The 21870-nt window shown below is 38.9% G+C and overlaps 3 protein-coding genes and 1 long non-coding RNA gene across 8 annotated transcripts; 3 read left to right on the top strand and 1 right to left on the bottom strand.

Moving 5' to 3' along the window:
* The first annotated feature begins 19 nt into the window (after positions 1-19).
* Positions 20-8670, top strand: zbtb8os (zinc finger and BTB domain containing 8 opposite strand). Its single transcript, XM_004540830.2, has 7 exons — positions 20-458; positions 4683-4707; positions 4798-4919; positions 5041-5123; positions 6817-6869; positions 7067-7103; positions 7221-8670. Exons 1-7 carry the CDS (start codon positions 377-379, stop codon positions 7305-7307), a joined length of 489 nt encoding a protein of 162 aa, XP_004540887.1. The 5' UTR covers positions 20-376; the 3' UTR covers positions 7308-8670.
* On the bottom strand, positions 1621-2676 carry LOC143413959 (uncharacterized). The gene is made up of 2 exons (XR_013094521.1): positions 2476-2676; positions 1621-1869 (listed from the first exon to the last, which is right to left on the bottom strand). It is a non-coding gene; the product is annotated as an uncharacterized LOC143413959 (long non-coding RNA).
* Positions 8671-9359: 689 nt separating the features above from the next.
* Positions 9360-14507, top strand: khdrbs1a (KH domain containing, RNA binding, signal transduction associated 1a). 4 transcript variants are annotated; one of them, XM_076877272.1, is made up of 11 exons: positions 9360-9715; positions 10173-10300; positions 10477-10593; positions 10681-10827; positions 10941-11065; positions 11301-11568; positions 11656-11732; positions 11858-11922; positions 12032-12208; positions 14048-14111; positions 14191-14507. In XM_076877272.1, the coding sequence occupies exons 1-9, from the start codon at positions 9550-9552 to the stop codon at positions 12139-12141; spliced, it is 1203 nt and encodes a 400-aa protein (XP_076733387.1). In that variant the 5' UTR covers positions 9360-9549; the 3' UTR covers positions 12142-12208; positions 14048-14111; positions 14191-14507. The 4 variants fall into 4 exon arrangements, with proteins under 4 accessions (XP_076733387.1, XP_076733388.1, XP_076733385.1 ...); XM_076877273.1 differs by having other exon boundaries at positions 14188-14507; XM_076877270.1 differs by having other exon boundaries at positions 12032-14111.
* A 2155-nt stretch (positions 14508-16662) lies between these two features.
* Positions 16663-21207, top strand: tmem39b (transmembrane protein 39B). 2 transcript variants are annotated; one of them, XM_004540827.4, is made up of 9 exons: positions 16663-16844; positions 17424-17621; positions 17717-17936; positions 18078-18161; positions 18540-18694; positions 19910-20243; positions 20328-20515; positions 20612-20732; positions 20828-21207. In XM_004540827.4, the coding sequence occupies exons 2-9, from the start codon at positions 17491-17493 to the stop codon at positions 21059-21061; spliced, it is 1467 nt and encodes a 488-aa protein (XP_004540884.1). In that variant the 5' UTR covers positions 16663-16844; positions 17424-17490; the 3' UTR covers positions 21062-21207. The 2 variants fall into 2 exon arrangements, with proteins under 2 accessions (XP_004540884.1, XP_023009423.1); XM_023153655.2 differs by having other exon boundaries at positions 16664-16844; positions 17714-17936.
* Positions 21208-21870: the final 663 nt, after the last annotated feature.

The raw sequence follows: 21870 nt of genomic DNA, 5'->3' as shown, positions 1-21870 counted from the left end.
GGTATTTGCAAACGATAACGATACTACTAATAATAGGTAGTATTTAGGCCGTTTTGAATAAGTTGGCCATTTTTCATGACAGCTGAATGCCCTGTTTTGCAAGGACTAGCTCTATAACATATACATACGCGTATATGCTCTATAAACTCTCTAGAGGTTCCTATTGCTAGTAATTTTTACAATTTATTATTTGTTTAATTATTTCTGTTAATATATCCATTGTGTAACAATGAAAAAAGAGAGCGAAGAAAAAAATAAGTGTTCTTCGTCTTTCACGGAAGTAGTACGGTGAGTCAAGCCTGCCCGGAAATTCAAGAAGAACACACGGACATGGTCTAGATAAACGTCTGCCTTTTTCAACAAGCTTCGATCTACAATGGACGATCGTGTGTTAGACTTGACAGAAGCACAGGAAGCTGTCAAATCCAAATACCCGCCGATCAACAAGAAATATGAATGTAAGTGCGAAGTTATGATACTTAAAGTCGGAGCACCAACCACGATGCTGGTTTCAATGGAAGTCTAAATTTCCGAGTTGTCAATATTTTAAGCTGGACCGCCCCCTCATGTCACCACCAACAATCACCCCGACTATAACTGGGCTCTGTTCATAAACGTGTGGGAGCGGTGCTTTTGAACGAAAAATAAACAAACAAACTGTGTTCTCAAGGCGAAAAACAAATCCTGATTTTTCTTCCCGATCGTACTTTGAGTTCCAGTTGAAAATTCCACGTGGGAAATGAAAACTCCGACTTCCAATGCCAATAGTTCCTTTACCATTACTTGATTTATCAAAACAACGTCACAGAAAGTCTAGTTTAATTTTGATTTCAGTGAGCTAAAAGGATTGTTCGTGTTAAATTTTGTCTCAAAATTCAAATTCAAAAAAGATCTTTAATATGTCCAGTTTTTTTTACATTTGTGTGAAAGAGATTTTATTTTTCACGAAACTATACAGTCCTGTGAAAAATGTAGTACAACCTTACTCTTTCAGGTAAGCAGGAGGTAGGTGCTGTTAATCAAATGCACCTGATTAACTGATCACCAACAAATGTGGCCAATTATAAACAAAAAAGCAGGTTTGCCAACTTCCTATTTATGTCTCCTGGGCCCTATTTCAGGAAGCCGGTTTAGAAAACTCAGAGTTAAAAATGATACTCAGGGTTGAGTAACCCCGAACTGTCCAACTCGGAATATTCGGTTTCAGAAAGGCTGATAACAATTAGTTCAATCAACGCGGAGTTGCTTTAACCCCAAGTTAAGCGCGCGCACGAGGATACATAAAGCCCTGATTACAGCAAATCCAGCATGTCCAAATTAACACTGTCGGATTTGATTTCAACACTATTAAAGTGTCTATATGGGTCCACACCAGAGAGTGTTAATTTAACTCTTTTTGGAGAGTTGGTACGTTAACTCTGATTTGGTGTTAAACACCAAATCTGTCTGGAGTTGATAATTTAACACTTGGTGTTAAGAGTTTATATATTAACTCTCAAAGAGTATTTTATTTTAACTACGTAAGAGTTATCTTCTAATTCATTCTAAAAAGCGGGAATTTTACTGTTCTGAACTTCTAGAAGTTTATTTTGGAAATAAACATTTACTAAAAAGATGCAATGGTTTTTGAAAAACATTTATTCTGAACTGTGCACCACAATTTCAAAACATTTTCTGAAAGATGTAACAGTATACATGTTCTCACTTTCATTAGAATTTTGTTTATCAAAAGGTCTGACATGGTAAATGCAAATAACAGCATTCTCATCATTTATTTCTTCAATACAATATGCATGTCCTTCATTCATCCCTCTGTGGAACTTCAACGCACTTCTGCTCTCCCCCATATTCCATCTTCACAAGCATATCCTGTGCGGAGATTGAATAAAAATTAGTTGACACTAATTAATGGCACAAATAATCCAGTAAACAATTGCAGCACAGTAAAAAAAAAAAAAAAAAAAAAAAAAAAAAAAAAGGGAATCCTTTTTGAGCCATTACTTGTGTAAAGTATTTTCCCAAAAGCCAAGGACACAGGCAACAGGTAATACTGAACTAAATGTAAAACCGCAACCTTTTTCATTTTTACCTAAACCGTGTGCACAAAACTCTGGAGGGATCTAAATGCTAACGTAGAATCCAGTCAGGACGCCTGCTACTGCTGTTTGCTCGTTTTGTTTTATGGGCGATCATTTTCAGGCTTCAAGCAGCACCATTATACCAACATTTCACATTCTACACATTGTTTTAGGTGTATTTGACCAAAAGTTTGACTGAAAATTCACATGCAAGCTTTTTTTCAAGGCTGTGGTATTTGCCCGCAAACAATACCTTTCAGCTAGCTAAAACAGAATGTTATGCTATCAGCGAGCAACATGGCTAATGCCTTTCACACAGCTTTGTCTCAACTCCAAACAGCCACAGAAGTAAAAGCTAATAATAATAATTGAAACAATCTTTGAAAAAATGACTTACCAAGCAGGGCAAACAACTCAAATATGTAGAGCAAAATGTTCTGAAACGGCTTCGCTTCAGCTTCGATTGGAGCCGTGCTGGGGGCGGAGTCTGTGAATTTACTCTGTTGGTGTCATAGCCCCTGTAGGAGTTCAGAGTTAAGAGGTCAAGAGTTAATGTTTCCATTGTAACACCTCCAGATTTGACAGAGAAACACTCATTTTTAACACTCGATTTTAACTATCATTTTACACCTCAGAGTTACATTAAAAGAATGTGACTCTGCTTAGAGTAAAATTAACTCTACTTTTGCAAGAAGACTATTAACACCGAAACATTTAACACTTTTGAATTTGCTGTGTGGAGCACAGATTAAGCGAGTCACCATGGAGACGGAGGGAAAGAAGGCGCGGTCAATGTATTTTACAGCGCTTGAGGCCGAAATTCTGATGTGCTGCCATCAGAATTTCGGCCTCAAGCGCTGTAAAATACTTACAGCGCTTGATACTTACATCAGTCAGGAATGTTACAGTTGCACTGAAACGTCTCCTGTACTCGTCTGTGGTGTTCCCCGGTCATAGACCCACAAGATTCATCAAAGAGGGATGCCACAAAATTGCAGGTATCAGGATGAACGAAACTTAATTCATGATGTGGTGATACTTGAACTACTACTTAAATTTTACATTTATTTTCACGGTTCCCAGGCGTGATTGGCTGTATAGATGGCACTCACATTCCAATCATTGCTCCTTCAGTAAATGAAGGAGACTATGTGAACAGGAAGTCTTTCCACAGCATTAATGTACAGGTACATAGTTCCCTGTAGCATTTCAAACTAACAAATTATTTCATTATAGTAATGGATGCTAATTTGTGTTCTCTGCACTGTGAAGATCATATGTGATGCTGCCAACATTATCACAAATGTGGAAGCCAACTGCTCAGCCTCTGTGAGTGGTGGTGGTGGAGGACCCCCACCTGTTTTTCGGGCCTCCACTTTTTTTCTGTTGGCTATAACGGGTCACATTTGAGCATACAGAGTAAGCAAATATGTACTTGTAATGTGCTCAGATAATTTCAATAAGTGCTTACAGAAAGAAAATTAATGTAGCCTCTAACTGCAATTGATTTACATCGGACAAACAGACCAAGCACTATGGCTCATAATACAATTACACCTTACCTGTTTGGACTATATTTTTATATTTCATTTTTACTTGCTGCCAGGAACGTTTGGGGCCTGTTGGGTTGCACCTGCCCTCAAATCACATCACAAAATCAAATGTATAAAATAAAAAATAAAATAAAATATAATAAAATAAAATAACGTGTTAAATGGGTGGAAATCCCTAGATCAATGTTTAAATTAACACTCACGCATTGACTCTGTCGGCTATGTTTTGCCATGCATGCTCCCTTTCTTTTGCAGCTGAGGCTGCGTTACTTTTTTTCCGCGGAATTTGCATGTTATCAGCATATGCTGCCATCAGAATTTCGGCCTCAAGCACTGTAAAATACATTGACCGCGCCTTCTTTCCCTCCGTCTCCATGGTGACTCGCTTAATCTGTGCTCCACTAATCAGGGCTTTATGTATCCTCGTGCGCGCGCTTAACTTGGGGTTAAAGCAACTCCGCGTTGACTGAACTAATTGTTATCAGCCTTTCTGAAACCGAATATTCCGAGTTGGACAGTTCGGGGTTACTCAACCCTGAGTATCGTTTTTCACTCTGAGTTTTCTAAACCGGCTTCCTGAAATATGGCCCTGAGAACTAATGTGCACAATAGTGAGCCACCCAGTTCTTCTATGTCAGAGTTGTATGGAGGTTGCCAGTCTACTTTAAAGATGCAATTATGCGTTCTTCATGTCATGTCAAGAAAACTAATCTTGAGGCTACAAACCCATCAAGTTTTACACCAATCTCTTGTTTTTCTTTTGTTGTCTCTTTTTACAACTGTTGTTGTTATACTATTTTAACATGTTCAAAATAAAGGTACATACAAATACAAACTTGCGGTGTACCTCAAGGCTCCATCATGGGTCTAATTCTGTAGTTTTAAAGAGCTACCTAAAAAAAAAAAAAGTTAATTAAGTTCTTCAAAATAAATGCTCAAATAAGTACCTAGAGACATTTCAGGATTGCTGCCACTGGCAAGACTTTCTTAGGACTTTAATTCAGTCAACTCATGATATCGCCTCTTTTTTTTTTTTTTTAAATCGTTTCAGACCTGGATCACACAGCAGATGTACAGTGAGTACCTTTTTGGTATAGTAAAACCATGTTCCTCTGTTTTTTTCTTAGTTTTTAACAAAAAAAACCCCTTCTTTTTTCTTTTCCAAGAATTCACTCTTGGGGAGACTCTTTGGAGGAAGCCTTTGAGCAGTGTGCCATGGGCATGTTCGGCTACATGACGGACACAGAGACGGTGGAACCGATAGATACAGTTGAAGTGGAGTCGGAGGGTGAGAGTCTGTCACCAAGATTTCAACCGACTCCAGTTGTACCTACTTTCTACCTGTCTCAGTCTGGCTGTTTGCAGAGCAGATCAGCTAAAGTCTGTGTGTATGTTTTTGTTCCTAAAAGGTGAAGACATGGAGTCGCTTCTCTTCCACTTCCTAGATGATTGGTTATACAAGTTTAGTGCAGATCTTTTCTTTATTCCCAGGGTGAGTATCTTGGTCACTTGTGTATTACTTAACATGTACTTTAAACTTATTTACATTGATTGCATATCTGTTTTTGTTTGCAAAAGCATTTGAGACCTGAGCCTTTATAAAATAGATCGGTTTTGATATAAATTATGACTTAAAGGGTAAGTATAAAATCTTTCCTTGACACGGAAAAATAATATAGACTTCATACATTTCTATGAAAGCAGGACAGAAAGCAACATGTATTGCTATCTTAACCATCTCCAAATTCTATGTCAAGCCACATTTTTATAGGCCCAATGAAACAGATCCATAAGCATTTTGACCCTGTTTTTGTCATTTTGCCTCTATACACTCCCCGAAGCAACTTTAGTTTTAATTCAAGGGTTTAGCAGAAATACGGCATCACTATTCAAGAATTATATACACAGTCGCTTATTTTCAGATTCTCCAAAGTAATTGGACAATTGACTTCCAAGCTGTTTCGTGGTCTGTTGAGGCCTTCTTCCTGATTACTTCAAGACAAAATGACTACAATGGTCTGGATTTGATTATATAAGTTTATTTTTGCATTTTATAGCTTTTTACTGGAGCTCTCAATGTGAGGTCCAAAGAGTGGTCGACGCATGTGAAGGAAGCCATCTTAGTCTGGAAAAAAAAAAAAAAAAAAACCTGAAATGGAAAAAAACTTTAAGTGGTCAAATCAACAATGTGGTCATTCTGTAAAATAATGAATGAATCATCTGGCCAGCTCAGCAACATCAAAAGCCTTGAAAGACCACAGAAGACAACTAAAGTTGATGATTGAAGAAATCTTTCTTGGATTAAGTAAAACCACTTCACAACACATAGAGAAGAACACTGTCGAGAAGGTAGGCGTGCCATTGTCAAGGTCTGCAATCAAAAGACAACTTCATGAATGGAAACAGAGGATTTACAGCAAGGTGGAAACCACTGGTTACACTCAGCAACAAGGACATCAGATCAGAACATAAAAGAAAACAAAGAGCCTGCTCACAAAAGTAAGGAGACAGACTGAAACAGCTCATGATCACACAGATGCCACATCATCTGTCAAACATAGTTGAGGCGATGTTATGGCATGAGCATGTAGGACTGCCAGTTCAACTGGGCCTCTAGTTAGTACTGGTGGTGTGGCTGCTGATAGAAACAGCTGGATGAATTTTTAGTGTACAGGGCCGTACACCTTGCTCAGACTCTGCGTTTCACAGTGCAAATTGAGTTTCTTAAGGAAACAGAAATGGGATATTCTTCAATGGCCACGTCAGTAACCAGCTGAGCATGCTTTTCAGTTACTGAATATAAAATTGAAGGCAGAGAGACCCACAAACAAGCAGCAATTTTATTTTATTTTAGTTTATCCAATTACATTTGAGCCTCTGATAATGGAAGACTGTGGATAAAAATGTCTGTAATTCCTAATGTTGTACTTTGGTTAAACTCCTTAATATTAAAGCTGAAACTCTGCACTTAAATCAGATCATGATTGTTTAGTTTTAAATGTGGTGATGAACTTACCCAAAACAACTGGTAATATTATCTTTTTTTCCCTTCTTTTTTTAATATAATCACCATCTCTAAATATAATAGGCTGCAAGTAATTTTGCTACTGTTCCTTATTTACATTACAGTTATGAAGTTGCTACATTTATGAAGTGCTAACAATTTTGTCATATCTGTTCATCAGGAGGTCAAAGTTTTACATATTGACAGAATGCGTTTCAAGATTCGCTCCATTGGGTAAGTTTGGGGTCCTCCTCAATAACACTGAAGTTATCTTGATATTTATTTTAAAAAAGTATTACGTACAATTCAAACCCGAGCTAATGTGGAACAACTTTGTAATTTGTTTTTAAGGCAAAGGTCAAACTTGATCAGGACATGCAAAAAAGTTTTAATTTACTTTCTTTGCTTTATTTTTCTTTGGTTTATGAAAGGTGGGGCGAAGAATTTTCTCTGGAAAAGCACCCACAGGTAAGCCAGACAAAGAAGTAAAATGACACTCATTAGAAGAAATACATAAAATGAATAACTAATGCTACAAAACTACAATGCAACTACAGTAACTTATGTCATTTGTTGTCCTTCTAGGGAACTGAGGTGAAAGCCATCACATATTCAGCAATGCAAATCCACGATAAAGAAAAACCAGAAATATTTGCCATCATTGATATCTGATACAACTGCGAGAAGAAGCTCACACTCAATGGTTCAGTAAAAGTGGGAAGTCTACATGACCAGTTTAAGTGGCCTTTTAATTCAGCGCACTGATTTTTGATTAGTACTGTCTTTTTTGGGGCATGTAAGCTCAACTCTTTATTTAAATTTAAAAAAGAATTGTAAAATTAGCCTTACATTTAAATGAGACTTGTGAGGGATATCAATTATTTGGAGGGAATACACTGAATTTGAACTGTGCACCTGAAGTCACAATTACCAAATTTAAGCTCAAATTTTCATTTTAGGAGATTATTACTCTTATGTGTGATGGTTTTGAAGGTGTGTTGATGCATTATATCTCATTGTAAATAAATAAATAAGCAAATGGTTACCTTTGACATACAATTGAGTCACCTGTTTTTCAACTTAAAATCTCAGTTTTAAGTATTTTATAGAAGTGTTGCGATTAAATAGGACAGAAGTGCAAAAAGGTCATCATTTATCACCATATTTTAGCAAAGAATATCAAATTGGAAAAAATATGCACAACTTACTGAGTTCAACACAGCAAAATATTCCAAATGTACACTGCGTCTACTTTTTGAACTGTTTAAACCTGTTCATACATCAAATGTAAGATGAGCGTATTCTACAAAACACTTCCCTGCATTAGACATCAGGATATTCATGCCTGGGCTTGTCTTGTTTCCAGAGAGTAACTGAACAAAGCTTTTCTAAGACACGTCCAAAGCTTGTTTTCAATAGATATCTCAGACAAAGCGGTATAATACCAGGAATCTGCCTGTATGAATAACGGAAAGTACAGGCAGCAGTATTCTATGTATAAGAGAACTGTTTTGGTCATTGACTAAATACAAATACCAGGCAAAACAGAATAGAGTGTTAAAACGGGATGTTGTATATCCTGTAGTGCTTCAGATAACTGAGAAAGAACATTATCTGCATTGATATTATAGCTTCTTCTTGCTGCAGTGCCCACCAAGCACCTCCGAAAATTCAACCTGAACTGACTCATTCATGTGTGATGTGTGAGCTGATAGTTGAGAGCTTAAATCATTACAAATTATATTATTATTTGTTTGTAAACGGAGCTGGCCTTTGAAAACCCGTGTGGTCTGTTTTGATGATGTTCTGGACTGATGCACTGGACAGTTTGTATGTATTGAATTTCAAAACTTTGGTTTGACATTTTACAATAACTTATATCATAATCCAGACTATTGTAGATGTGGGTAAATGGTGTGTAGTGGTGTTTGCTGTATGCTTGTGAGAACTGTCTGAACTAATTTATTTTCAAGTTTCTTTATTTTTGTCATCTGAATACTAATTTTAAAACTCAGATTAAAGAACCCAAAGATCATTTGTGTTTTGTGCTGGTTGATTTTGTCAGACTACAATTTCCTGCTTCTTGAAGGACATTCAAAGCTCTTCTTTGGTTGATGGATGCTTCTTTTTTTTTTGTTCTGTTCTCTGATCAGATCATCAGTAAAACATGCTACCACTGTGCAGGTCTCATGTAATTTGGCATGCCTCAGCCCTTTTCTCCATGTTTCCCTTCCTTGAGAATGGTTTCTTATGGCCACTCTACCACTGAGACCAGGCTTTGAGGCTTCTGCGAACTAAAATGCATCTCTCAGGTCCTGTGTCAGGTCTATGCTGGATTCCCCTCGCTGTTTCTTAAGGACATTGCTTTCATATACCATTCATCTGCTGTAGATGGCTGTTTAGCCTTAAATACTACCCTTTTTTTTGTCCTCGATTTTCCTCAAAGTTTTTTCAGAGCACACTCCACACCGTGCTGGGAAGTATCAAGTTTGCGATAAAAGCTCCTTGTTTTATCCCTGTCAACCGTGGTTTCTTTGGAATTTTCCATAAAATCAAGTAAAGAAATAGGCACAACGTTTGGGTAAAGTACCTTAAAAGAAATCCCCTCAAATAAATGAAAAAACAGACAATAAAACAAGGTTTGCTCTGACTTTGGCACAGTGCTGTAACAGCAGGTAATCAGGGCTCTGGAGCTTCTTGCAGTGACGTCACGGTCGCCTTCCGGGTTCCCTCCTCCCCCTCACTGAAATGCAGCTGCGCCATCCACCCTCCTTTGTCTGCTGAGGAAGAGTGCGACGACTTGCAGCGTAGAAGACGCCGGTGGGCCCTTTACTAACTACACCGTTTTCCTTGTTGCATTTTCGTTTTAAAGGGGAGAAGCTTGACGAACTGAGCCGAGCTTCGTTCGTGCGTTATGAGTCAAGCGAATGCTAATAAGAGCAACATAGAGCCCGCCGTAGAGTCAAGCCCAGCAGAGAATAAGATCAAAATGGAAGACACTAAGTACCTCCCGGAGCTCCTGGCGGAAAAGGATAGCCTGGATTCATCGTTCACGCATGCAATGAAACTCATATCTGCAGGTAATGTCGCTATTTGCTTTAACATAAAGGCTAACCCGAGCTAGTTAGCTCGAGTCGGGGCCTGTTTTTTTGTTTTTTTTGTCCCTTCTTAGCCGAGTCGAGAGGCCTGAACAATGGCGCATTAAGCACGTGGTTGTTAGCGATGTGGGTCAGGTCGTTGTCCAGTGTGTATTTGAAGCTGTGTAATTAAATCACTTGCTCTCAACGGTTCTGATGGGATTTTAATCGTGTTTACTCATCAGCTAACACCGATACTTAACGACGAACAGCTGCGATTTCGAGGCGACTATTTGCTAACTACAACCCAAATGCATGCAAAGCTTTACCTGCCGTTTCATCTTCGGATGACGCAGGGAATCGTAACCCATATCATCTGAAAAAAAAATAGCTTTCGTCTATTATTTGAAATGCATTTGTTCATGAATGTCAGCTTTTTAATCGTGTTTAATTCCTGCAGAGATTGAGAGGATCCAGAAAGGTGAAACCAAGAAAGAGCCTGAGAAGGAAACATACCTGGACCTGTTTGCGACCAAGAATCTGAAGCTCAAGGAGCGTGTCCTCATTCCCACCAAGCAGTACCCTAGGGTATGTCTTTTCCCATTTACATAGCGCCCTAACCACCTAGGCGATTCAATCAGCTGATCTAACAGATTATTAATTGTACTGATTTCTCACACTCTACTTAATTAGTTTTTTTTTTTCCCCTTTTGGGGAAGAGGGGTGTCTCTGAGGTGCTGACGTGAATTATGAATTTGTTGCAGGTCAACTTTGTGGGAAAGCTTTTGGGACCTCAGGGTAGCACAATCAAGAGGCTGCAAGAGGACACCGGAGCAAAGATTTCAGTTCTGGGTAAAGGTTCCATGAGGGACAAGAACAAGGTTTGTCTAACGGTTTCCTTTGCTTCTGTCTTATTGCCCTGCATCACTCCTCTGGCTATATTAGTTTTGTGCGCTCATTGTTTTTAGGAGGAAGAATTTAGAAAGGGGGGTGAGGCTAAATATGCTCACCTCGCCATGGAACTGCATGTGTTCATCGAGGTGACGGCACCCATACCAGAAGCGTACCTGCGCATGGCTCACGCCATGGAGGAGGTGAAGAAGTTCCTTATCCCGGTATGTGTGCGGAGAGACATCTTGATGCAAGAATCAAACTTTCTAACAGATCCACTGATTCCTCACTGCTCTGCAGTAATGGTATGCATGTTTGTCTGTTGCCACATGAACAGGAACCTGGTGAGCACGATCCATACATGGATCCACTGTTCCTGAATGGATCCCAGGATGGTTCGAGGGGGCGAGGTGGTCCTCTAGGAAGGGGCAGAGGTGGACCACCTGGTGCTGGAGGACCAAGGTATGCGCTGGAATCTGTGACATAGTGTACTACAATACATGTTGTCTGGTAACACACTTACCTGAAAAGAATGCCTTAACGGGTTGAATATGTGCTTGTTGCAGATGTAAGATTCACACAAACTTAAAATTACAAATGTTTCTCAGTAAACTAAAATGTATCTGCAGAACACTAACGTGGAGTCCGTTTTTTGCATCTGGTTTGGCTAAGTAGGTTAATGGTTCTGATTTAACAGGGGCCGAGGAATGCCACGTGGGGCTCCTCGGGGAGCGATGCGCGGTGGGGCTCCACGCGGAGCACCGGGGCGAGGTGGTGCACCAAGAGGTGCTCCGTCTGGTCGGGGTGGACCTCCTTCTGCTCCTACTAGAGGAGGCTCTGCTCCTCGCTCCAGACCGCCTGCAGCAGGGGCTCCCAGGATGCTCCCCTCGGCAGCCTTGTCTCACCAGCAACACCAGGTTCCACCTTCAGCAACAGGGTCAAAGCCTGATGCTTATGAGGATTATGTAAGTGCTGAATCCTATTTGACAGCATTTTTGGCATGAATGGGAATGGCGCAGATTCATGATGTTGCCTCTTTTCTTTCTGTCTAGCCTGCATATGATGACTCTTATGCAGAGCCGGCATATGAGGGATATGATAATTATTATAGCCAGCCTTCTGCCCCTGCGTAAGTCAAGTTTAATTTATGTAACATGTCTCTTTAATGTGTGTTTTTGTTGTTTTAAATAAAATTTTTAATTTAGGTATAATTTAAGTATACCTTCTTAACCCTTGTTGGTGATGTGCCCCCAGGGATACAGAGTATTATGATTATGGACACGGTGAAGCCCAGGATCCATCATATGAGGCCGGTTATGGTAAGTCTTTAAATCACACGTATCTTTATTTTTGCTTTATTGCTTTCAGACTTAGCTGATATTTGCATCCTTTTTTTGGTTTCCTCTGCTTTTCTGTGACTTCTTGTAGCTCAAGATGATTGGGACAACTCGTGGTCCGGTGCCGGGGCTGGAGGCAAGGCCCCTCCATCTAGGCAGGCGAAGGGATCGTACAGAGAGCATCCTTACCCAAGATACTGAACAACTACTGGTAGAGAGTTGCAGTGGCAACTGTCTCCGATTGTAACTCACACTTGACTTTACAAAAGTAATTTCCCTCTCGTTTCCCTTGTTAATGGTTTTATTTAAAACATTCTTTTCTCTTTTTATTTTTAAAACCTAGGACATTTTGTTGGATGTATCCTAGTGCCAGAGGAGCAACATTTTTCTCCCTATTGTTTGTTTCAGTTGCGTAGTTATGGTCTTAGTGACATAAACAGAACTAACAAAATGACTTTTTTAGTTTCGTTTTTTTGTTAGATATTTGATGGTAAATATTTTTGTTCCTGCACAAACTGTGATTGTGGCGATTAAAATTTTCTCACATAGGCTGCATTTGTTTTGTAAAAAAAAGTCCTTCATGACTGGACAGAAATTATTCATAATGACTCCATTTGTAAATTTATAATAACTTAAACAGATTTAGTTGCAAACTCAAATAGAACCATTTTGATTAAAACGGTCTTATTTGTTTATATTGGATTACAAATCTAGTTATGTGACTTTACTCCCAAAGAGCAAATAAACAAAATATAACTGTAGAAATCCATTTGACAAAGAATAAAGGCCTTTATTTTCTGCCACCCTTTTACAATTGGTATTTTATGAAAAGTCGCTCTATTACTTGCAAAATCATCGCTGATCGACTAATTCTTGTAAAGCTTGAAGGATTAATAACTTACTGTGTACGTAAGACTACAGCCAACTCGGTCTTTTTGTATATAACCTTAGGAAAACTGTGTATGCTTAAGTCGTGCCGTCTCCAAAATGCTTAATGCTTGTGTACCTTTTGACTAAATAGGTAACTAAACACATCCCCAAAAAAACAATGTCTTTCTGCAGTGCGTGTTTCAATAAAGTTTCTAGTTTCTTTTTAATCAACCTAAACATGGTATTTTTGCCTTTGTTGTACCAAAGGATTATCTCCAGTTTGTGAAAATGGTCCTCAGTGGTTTTCAACAATGCTGAATAAGCTGTATGTATACACGTCAACTTTGATTTTTAAAATTCCAAAGCAGTGTTTGGTTTTTTGTTTTGGGTTTGGTTTTTTCTACAAGAAGTCTATCCTCTTCGCCTGTCTTCAAAATTTTATCTAAATGCCACTTGTAATGACACCTTAAAAAAAGGGGGGGGAACTGAAATTAAATAAAGCTCATCGTTCCTTGAGGTAATGTGCTGCCAAATACATGTTTGACTTGAAAGTGATATTAGTGCTTGAACATGTATTGTCATTTAACCTTTAGTTAGTGCATCTCTTCAAGCTCTCAAGAGAGCCGTGCATCTTCAGCCGCTTGAAATAACCGAATTTCAACAGTATTTCAAATCAAGCTTGCAGGGATCTTACTTGACTTTGATGCAAAGTCATGCTGGCTGGTTTTTATAAAAGAAAAAAATCGCAGAGGGAGAGGATTCTAAAAGCCTAAAGATCGCCACAAGAAGGTAAAACTAACCCCAACACTCATTTTAGAATTTTTTTTTTTTCTGTGCAAAACATCCAAGTAATGCAAGTCATCCAAAACATCCAAAACATATTTTTAATTACAAAATTATGCTATTAGTAGTCCATTCCAGGCCAAATAAGCCGCATAAAACAATATGGTGTTGATGCAACTCTTGCTCAAATGTTAAAAAGAAACAAAACGAGAATTGCCCATTCATTTCACCTAATACTTATTACCATCTTGATAATTCTATAGATTGTAGATTAAATGAAAATTACTAGTAGCACTCTCAAAGCCGTAAAACTCATTGGTGGAGACGAAAGGGAAAAAAAATGCTTGAGTTGCATGATACTTTTAATATAAAATTAGTTTGCATGGTTTTTACCTGCTGTGTTTGAGTGTTGGCACTTCTGAGTTCCAGATCTCATTTAGTTTTCTCCTCTTAGGTTGTCTGAGAACTGCGTAGGTGCAGTTGATATATTGAACTCCGGCGTTGGCAGACCTTTTAAGGTCAGTTGAATGGAAATTGCCACATAAGTGTTGGCTTTGTTGTTACGTCTGATTAAGTTCTCCTTTCTGTCGTTAGCAGGTCCATTGACGTTCCTGGAAAGGGCAGAGGCCTTGCAGTGTCTCTGAGACTGAGGCGTCTCTCAGGGAGTGAGAGAGAGCTTGACTTTTGTGTAAGATTGCTTTAGCATTGATGGGTGTACGGGCATTAAATGAATGCTCGTTCTTGAATCTGTACAGATTTTACTCTTTTTAACTGCATTTTTATTTAACAATAAAAGAACAAAAAATGACAGATTTCTATTGATGGTGCCTTATTATTCTTTGATGTTAATGAGCTGACAGGATGTTTGTCATTATCTCATGAAGTAAATCAATAAAACTATTTTTAAAGTGAAAGCCATTCATTTTTGTCCCTTTTTTAATTATGAGAATTTAATCTTTGGATATTGGACACACTTTTCTAAACATGTATGTGCAAGACTGAGATTTTTCTTGCAAGATCTAATTTAACATCCATCTACACATGAGTTGTAATGAGGTTTTTGTTTGGCAGGGCACCAGTAACTGTGGAAAAGTAGTCTGTTAATTTAGATTTTTGGCCAAGCAAGCTATAAAATTATACAGAGATGCATTACAGTTATTGCAGACTGATCTGTACAAAGGTTACTTTTATTATCCTGTGCAGAAACAGGGAAGTTAAAGATATGGCTCGCAGGCTAGAAATGGCCAACTAAGTGGTCCAGTGTAGCCCGCTGGATGGCTTAGCATAGCTCTGCAAAAAACTGCGCAGACGGGAGTACATTTCTGGTGTTTTCCCATACTTTGCATCAGCAACCTTTGCCCTACAACTACTGAAGAAGGAACCGCACACTGTGAGTGTGAGTTTTACGGCAACGCTGGGTTTCTTTTCTTTTATAGAAAGGTTCAAATCAAATCACTTTTATTGTCACATCACATGTGCAGGTACATTGGTACAGCACATGTGAGTGAAATTCTTGTGTGCGAGCTTCACAAGCAACAGAGTTGTGCAAAATACAATAATGTAAACAAGCAAAATACAAGAATGGCTACATCTGAAACTAATAAATATATGTACAATATATAATAGTATATGCATTTCTGGATGTGTATACTAAATATTTTTCTGCGTGTGTGTGTGTACACATATTTTACAAATTAAATAGAGTAAACAATAAATAAAATATATAAAAATATACAGAGTTGAGACATGTGCAAAGCAGTGGCATTACTGTACAGTACGGAGTGCATAATGTTGAAGTTCCAGTAGTGAAGCTGAGGTGTCTATGACGTGTTCAGGTTATTAATATAATTAGAGGGCTCTTTAAAATTAAGAAAAGTAAGAAAAGTACACTAAACCATAAATGGTACAAGTACATCAATAAAGGTAAAATTAACATTTAATTTTTTTCACAATGGACTGTGATGTAAATTATTAGTCAAGAAAAACATACAAAGAAGAGAAACTGTTCACTGGAAAGTATTCATCTTGTGGCCAGCTACTAAGAAATTTCAAAACTGTAAAATGTTAATAAATAATTGAATAAATAAAAAACATACAGCAAATTGTGCAAATATACAGTGATAAACCACACTGCATCTCATACAACACCTCCTTGATTACGGATCAGAACCAGAGCACCAAAGACTCCAGTCCAGCCAACTGAATGACACAGAGAAATGTGAAAACTGTAACATCAAGGCATAAAATCTGATGTATTTTCATTGGTTTTACAGCCTTCTTACTGACAGAGTCATTGTCTACAGCATGGCATCCTACACCAAAGTAAATAAGTAGTTTTGTACTACATCAAAACACGAAAAACTTGCCATTTCTTAATTGTGTAATATACAAATTCACTTAAAAATGTTTTTAAGGTAGGTGACAGTAGAAAATAGGAAATATTCTGTGCCTTAACATTTTTTTATGATTAAAGGTTAGAGTATTAATTACAGTAATAATTGTATTTTTAATACAATTTATCTAAAGTTGTTATACTCTATATACATATCTATATTATAGTTTGTGCGTACTATATATATTGTATAAGAATTGTATTATTTATTAATTCATTTTATAATTTATTTATATATAATAATACGTAGGGAAATGTTAGATAATATTTACATAGTTAATACGTAAAAATTATATAGAGAAACCTGTGATCGTACACTACCAAGTATAAGGAAACATTAGAGAGGCTTTTCAAAAGGTGCAAAACAGCTCAGAAAATGTTCAGTGGAAAAATCAAGATAGAATTACTGAAATATGTAAAAGAAAAAAACAAAACAAACAAAAAAAGATTTATCGTACATTAAAAGAAAATGTCTTTACAGTAAAGGAGCAACAATTATATATGGAGGATGTTTTTCAGAGTAGACTATTAGAACATTTTAGACTCCGTGTATCTGAAACATGAACTGAAATGAGTCTTATACCCCTGTGTTAAATCGTCATTTTAATCGATAAAAACGCCTTTCTTTTCTTTCTTGGTTAAATATGAGTGGAATATCCCTTTAAATGACTCTCCTCCCACAGCTCGCTAACATATCCGCTCCGCCGTCTGTCTACGGCTAGTTTCACATCAACAATGAGTGTTTCTGCTGCTGTCAGTGACATACACGCCATTATTTCAATAAATATTCTAAAAATTTATTGTGTTTAGTTCATTATCTCTGCTACAGAGCAGCATCTGACTCAGACATCAGACACTGGTAAGCGTACATTTCCTTGTCTAGCCTGTTTGGTGGGTTAGAAGCTACCTAGCTAGTCAAAGCTACTGCTAGCCTAGGCCTCAGTCTTGATATTTAGGCATGCATGCTCTTGGCGGACAGACTGAGGTCCGTGCCTCATTGTGTAGCTCCACGTTGTGTTCGCCTTGCAGCCCTGTATCTCTAACACACACGGTTTTCTAAACAAATTTCACCCGCGAGTGAAGCAAATGGTGTAGCTATTTAGCTTAGCTTTTAATATCAGCTTCCGCAAAAACTTGCACTTTAGAGCGAGGGATGCTTTTGCAGCTGGTGAAAACTCCTTTGTCATGCATATTTATGATTCACTGGATGTCAGATCTTCATGTTGCAGAGGGGTCTCCTTGCTGTTTGTTTGGGCTCTGTGCACGCCTCGTTTTATTATTTAAGCCATTCACAATGTCAACTTAACTCGTTTTAAGGCAGTACAGTGTGTCTTTCATGATAGATAGATACTACAGACTGGTTTAAGTCACAATAAATATTTAGTATTGGCCAGATATTCTATATGAATCCTCTCGCCTGCTGCATTTGTACGAACAGGTACAAAAACACGGAGAGGACATATCACCAAAACAATTGAAAGAGGTGTGCCGTGGGTGTGTCCACAATGGCTGGTGGAAGGCGAGGAGCGAATCGTACCACGTACTGCAGACCTCCGTTAAGCAGCGATTCAGGCTCAGTTGGCAATGGAAATCACACAACCAGCTCCCCGGTCACAGGGGTGAGATCTCGCACTAGGTAGGTCAAACTCTGACACACTGCGCCCGATCTGTCTGTGTGTGCCTCCTCCGTGGCCTCTTCAGGAACTTCTGTGCCATCTGATCTGTCAGCAGGAACAGCCCAGGGACGTGCATGTCCAGTCCTCCTCTCGCGGCCCAGACTGTGGTTCCTCTGAAACACTGCAAGATCCCAGAGTTGTCCATGGATCAAAATGTGCTGTTCGAGCTCCATCTTTTCTTCTGCCACCTCATTGCGCTCTTTGTGCACTATGTCAACATCTACAAGACTGTGTGGTGGTACCCTGCATCTCACCCTCCCTCACACACATCACTGGTGAGCACTTGGGTGTTCAGTGTTTTGACAAAGAATGTTTCAGCAATTGCTTTGTTGATCAACCTCTGTGTAGGCCAGTAGGCACAGTTTATACAGAATATGTGGAAAATCTCATGGGAGCAAAAATCTATGTTTTTACAGAACTTCCATCTTATTGATTATAACATGCTGGTGTTCACCATCATCATACTAGCAAGGAGGTTAATCGCAGCCATTGTTAAAGAGGTAAGAATTCAGTTATTGGCTTTTGTGTCACTTTACTTTTTATTAATCCAAGGCTCTCAAAAACACCTCATGCAGAAAGACTGTACCCCGTTCTTTTTTTTTTTTCATACTTATAAGGAAATTTCCAGCTGAAAAGGCCAGATGAAACAGAGACGTAAGAAAGAAATCAGTCTGCACGCAGCTCCACTTCAGTTTAATGATTTTCCCTTTTAAAGATTCTTCTTGTAGTAAAACAGTATCTTCAGATACATGCCTGAAGCACACTTTTAAAAATTTAAGAATTTTAATGGATTCAATTTTTCTGTGCTTGGTTTCTCAGACATCTTTGATCATGTCCTGCTGTGAAAGATTTGACTGTTCTCTTCTCCTCTGCCTCAGGCGTCACAGAGTGGGAAACTCTCTTTCCCTCACTCGATCTTTTTAGTGATGGCGCGGTTCGCAGTGCTAACGCTGACAGGTTGGAGCCTGTGCCGCTCTCTCATTTACCTCTTCAGAACCTATTCTGTCCTCAGCCTGCTCTTCCTCTGCTACCCGTAAGTATAGTATATCAAGGCTTCCTTATTTTACTGAATCCTTGTTGTCTTTCTCACACTGATTGAACAGTTGTTATGTTTTAATGTGGCTTCATTTGTTTTCTTTGTGCTGTGATCATCTGACCTACATGGCTGTTGGCTCTGAAGGTTACTGCTCTTAGTAGATTCAGCCATCTGCTTTTTAACCACTGTTCCCGCCCACATTAACCCCTGATTAACAGGCCACAAACGCCAGAAGGAATTTTCAGTGCAAATAACTTGTTTTGAGCTATGTTTGCTCCTTCTAACGTTTCACATGTCGTTAACTTATAGATATGAAGCATTTGGACTAAAACTAGCTTTTGTAGTATACACAACTTTTGCCCTCTCTTAAAAGTTGTGTGAACCACATTATGCCAGTGAACATTCACATCTTGTTTCCATGCTCTGTTTGGTGCCCTACTTAAAACACAGCTTTGGTTTGCTGCACATTAATATTTAAATAAAGAAATCCAGTTACAGTGAAGTAGCTCCTATTCTCTTTCATATTTGATAGCGTGGCTTGTTTCCATGTCATTTCAAGAGGCAGATCAAGTTCTGTTTGGTGAACCTCAGAGTGCTTGATTACAGAGCCTTTGGTATACTATGGGTCAAATCTTGATTCATGACTGTGGGTTTTTATTTTTATTTATTTATTTTTTTTGAAAGGAATCATCTAAATCGCAGGTGTCGAACTTCAGGCCTCGAGGGCCGGTGTCCTGCAGGTTTTAGATGTGTCCTTGATCCACCACAGCTGATTTAAATGGCTAAATGACCTCCTCAACATGTCTTGAAGTTCTCCAGAGGCCTGGTAATGAACTAATCAGTTGATTCAGGTGTGTTGACTCAGGGTGAGATCTAAAACCTGCAGGACACCGGCCCTCAATGCCTGGAGTTTGACACCCCTGATCTAAGGAATCATTATGAGCATACTATGCAGGTCCTGCGTTTAAATATGTTGACATGTCCTGTGGAAATATTTTTCCATTGGTGGCTCTAGGAAAATGAGCTAGCAAGAATATGTGCAGATGGTGTGTCATATGCAATATTAAACCATATGTGGTATCATTGGACTCTGAACTAATATGACAAAGATCTGTGACTCTCAGTTTATGCTCTTTACTCTTCTACTACAACCCCAGCTGTAGTCTTGCTATGATCTGTAGAAATTAACTGTAGCCCCTCCCACCCCCACAGATTTGGGATGTATATTCCCTTGTTCCGACTGAGCTGTGACTTCCGACGAGCAGTTCCGCTCTCACCCATCACCAGCATTGGCTCCAAAGAGGTTGGCGGCGTTGGCCGGGGCAGGGATTATCTGACTGTGCTCAAGGAGACATGGAAGCAGCACACCAGCCAGCTGTATGGTGTCCAGGCCATGCCCACTCACGCCTGCTGTCTATCCCCTGACCTAATCCGCAAGGAGGTGGAGTACCTGAAGATGGATTTTAACTGGAGGATGAAGGAGGTGTTGGTCAGCTCAATGCTCAGTGCTTACTATGTGGCATTTGTACCCGTGTGGTTTGTCAAGGTAGGAAACTGTTGGACTTCACTGCAACTTTAATTCAATATGATTTATGAGCTTTTCTCAAAGTTTCTGCATATTTGCCTTCAGAGTACCCAGTATGTGGATAAGCGATGGTCTTGTGAGCTCTTCATCTTGGTGTCAGTCAGTACCTCAGTCATCCTCATGAGGCATTTGCTGCCCCCTCGATATTGTGACCTGCTTCACAAAGCTGCAGCCCACCTCGGGTGCTGGCAAAAAGTAGATCCCTCACTCTGCTCCAACGTCCTCCAACACATGTATGCACTGCTTTTAGTTTATTGCATTTTATGTTCAGTCAGACTAATTTTAGTCAGATTTAAAGCTAACTTTTACCTGGTTTTTTTTGTACACAGATGGACCGAAGAGTACATGTGGCCACAGGGAGTCCTGGTAAAACATAATAAGAATGTATATAAGGCCATGGGCCACTATAATGTTGCAGTCCCATCAGATGTTTCCCATTATCGCTTCTATGTGAGTATACTTAAATGAAGAGGTCTTGTAGAACCAGAACTGGTATCAGATCCTTTACAGAGCTGTGCTCATACTGATCCTCTTTCTTACTCTAGTTCTTCTTCAACAAGCCTTTACGAATATTGAACATACTCATCATCCTCGAAGGTGCCATGATATTCTACCAGCTCTACTCGTTGATATGCTCAGAAAAGTGGCATCAGACGATATCGCTGGCCCTGATTCTCTTCAGCAACTACTACGCCTTCTTCAAGCTCCTCAGAGACAGAATAGTTCTTGGAAAGGCATACTCGTACTCAAACAACTCATCAGACCACAAAGTTAGTTAGACTTAAGTTATTGTTCGTCTCACTCACGTTTGGAACAAGATAAACAAGCCTAAGATCTCTGTATTTTTTCTACAAACGGCATTTTTGTGTCACATTTTTGTTCTGACCTGCCATAATAAAAATAAATATTTTTGTATTACTTTAAACCTTGTTGGATTCTGTTTTATTCTCAGTCCACGCTGCTTACAAAATTTCTTTACAAGTAATAATGATGAATAGCCGTCCCTGTGGATTCCTTCATAATGGGAACTCCATGCAGGAGTGGAATCATCCTACATGCTTTTTCTTTTGGGATTGATTTAAAAATGAAGGATTCATTTGCCGTTTGATGCCTTGGTGTTCGCCAGACTCCAAGCATTAATTTTAGAATTTAAAAACTACAGTTTCTTCTCTTTTTAGAAAATAGAAACACTGATTCACAGGTCCATAAGACCTGTTTCCACTGATTTTCAGTCCAGTTCTTGTTTAATTTTGCAGTTTTCCTTCCTTAACAATGGCCTTTTCTAAGTAGCTTAGAAACCAAAACACCATTCCTTTGAAAATAGTAAGACACAAGAACTGGATTGAAAATGAGTGAAGAAGCAGCTAATGTCCAAAGAAAAGCTTTTAAAGACTTCCAAAAAAACTGGAGAATTATTGCTCAATACCACTTTTAAATTTTTTTTGGGGAAAGTGTGAATCCTTGGGAGCAAAATAAAAAGAAATGATGGTGGCTTGAGCTTTTTGCATAGTACTGTTTGGCCTGTATGTTCCAGCTGGTTGAGCTCAGGCTGAGATGTCCCAATGCCATCGTGCTTCTTCTGTTGCAA

This window comes from Maylandia zebra, linkage group LG19 (assembly GCF_041146795.1).
Source record: "Maylandia zebra isolate NMK-2024a linkage group LG19, Mzebra_GT3a, whole genome shotgun sequence".
NCBI classification, from domain to species: domain Eukaryota; kingdom Metazoa; phylum Chordata; class Actinopteri; order Cichliformes; family Cichlidae; genus Maylandia; species Maylandia zebra.
Note: the sequence above shows the minus strand (reverse complement) of the source record. Positions and strands in the feature narration are given on the sequence as shown.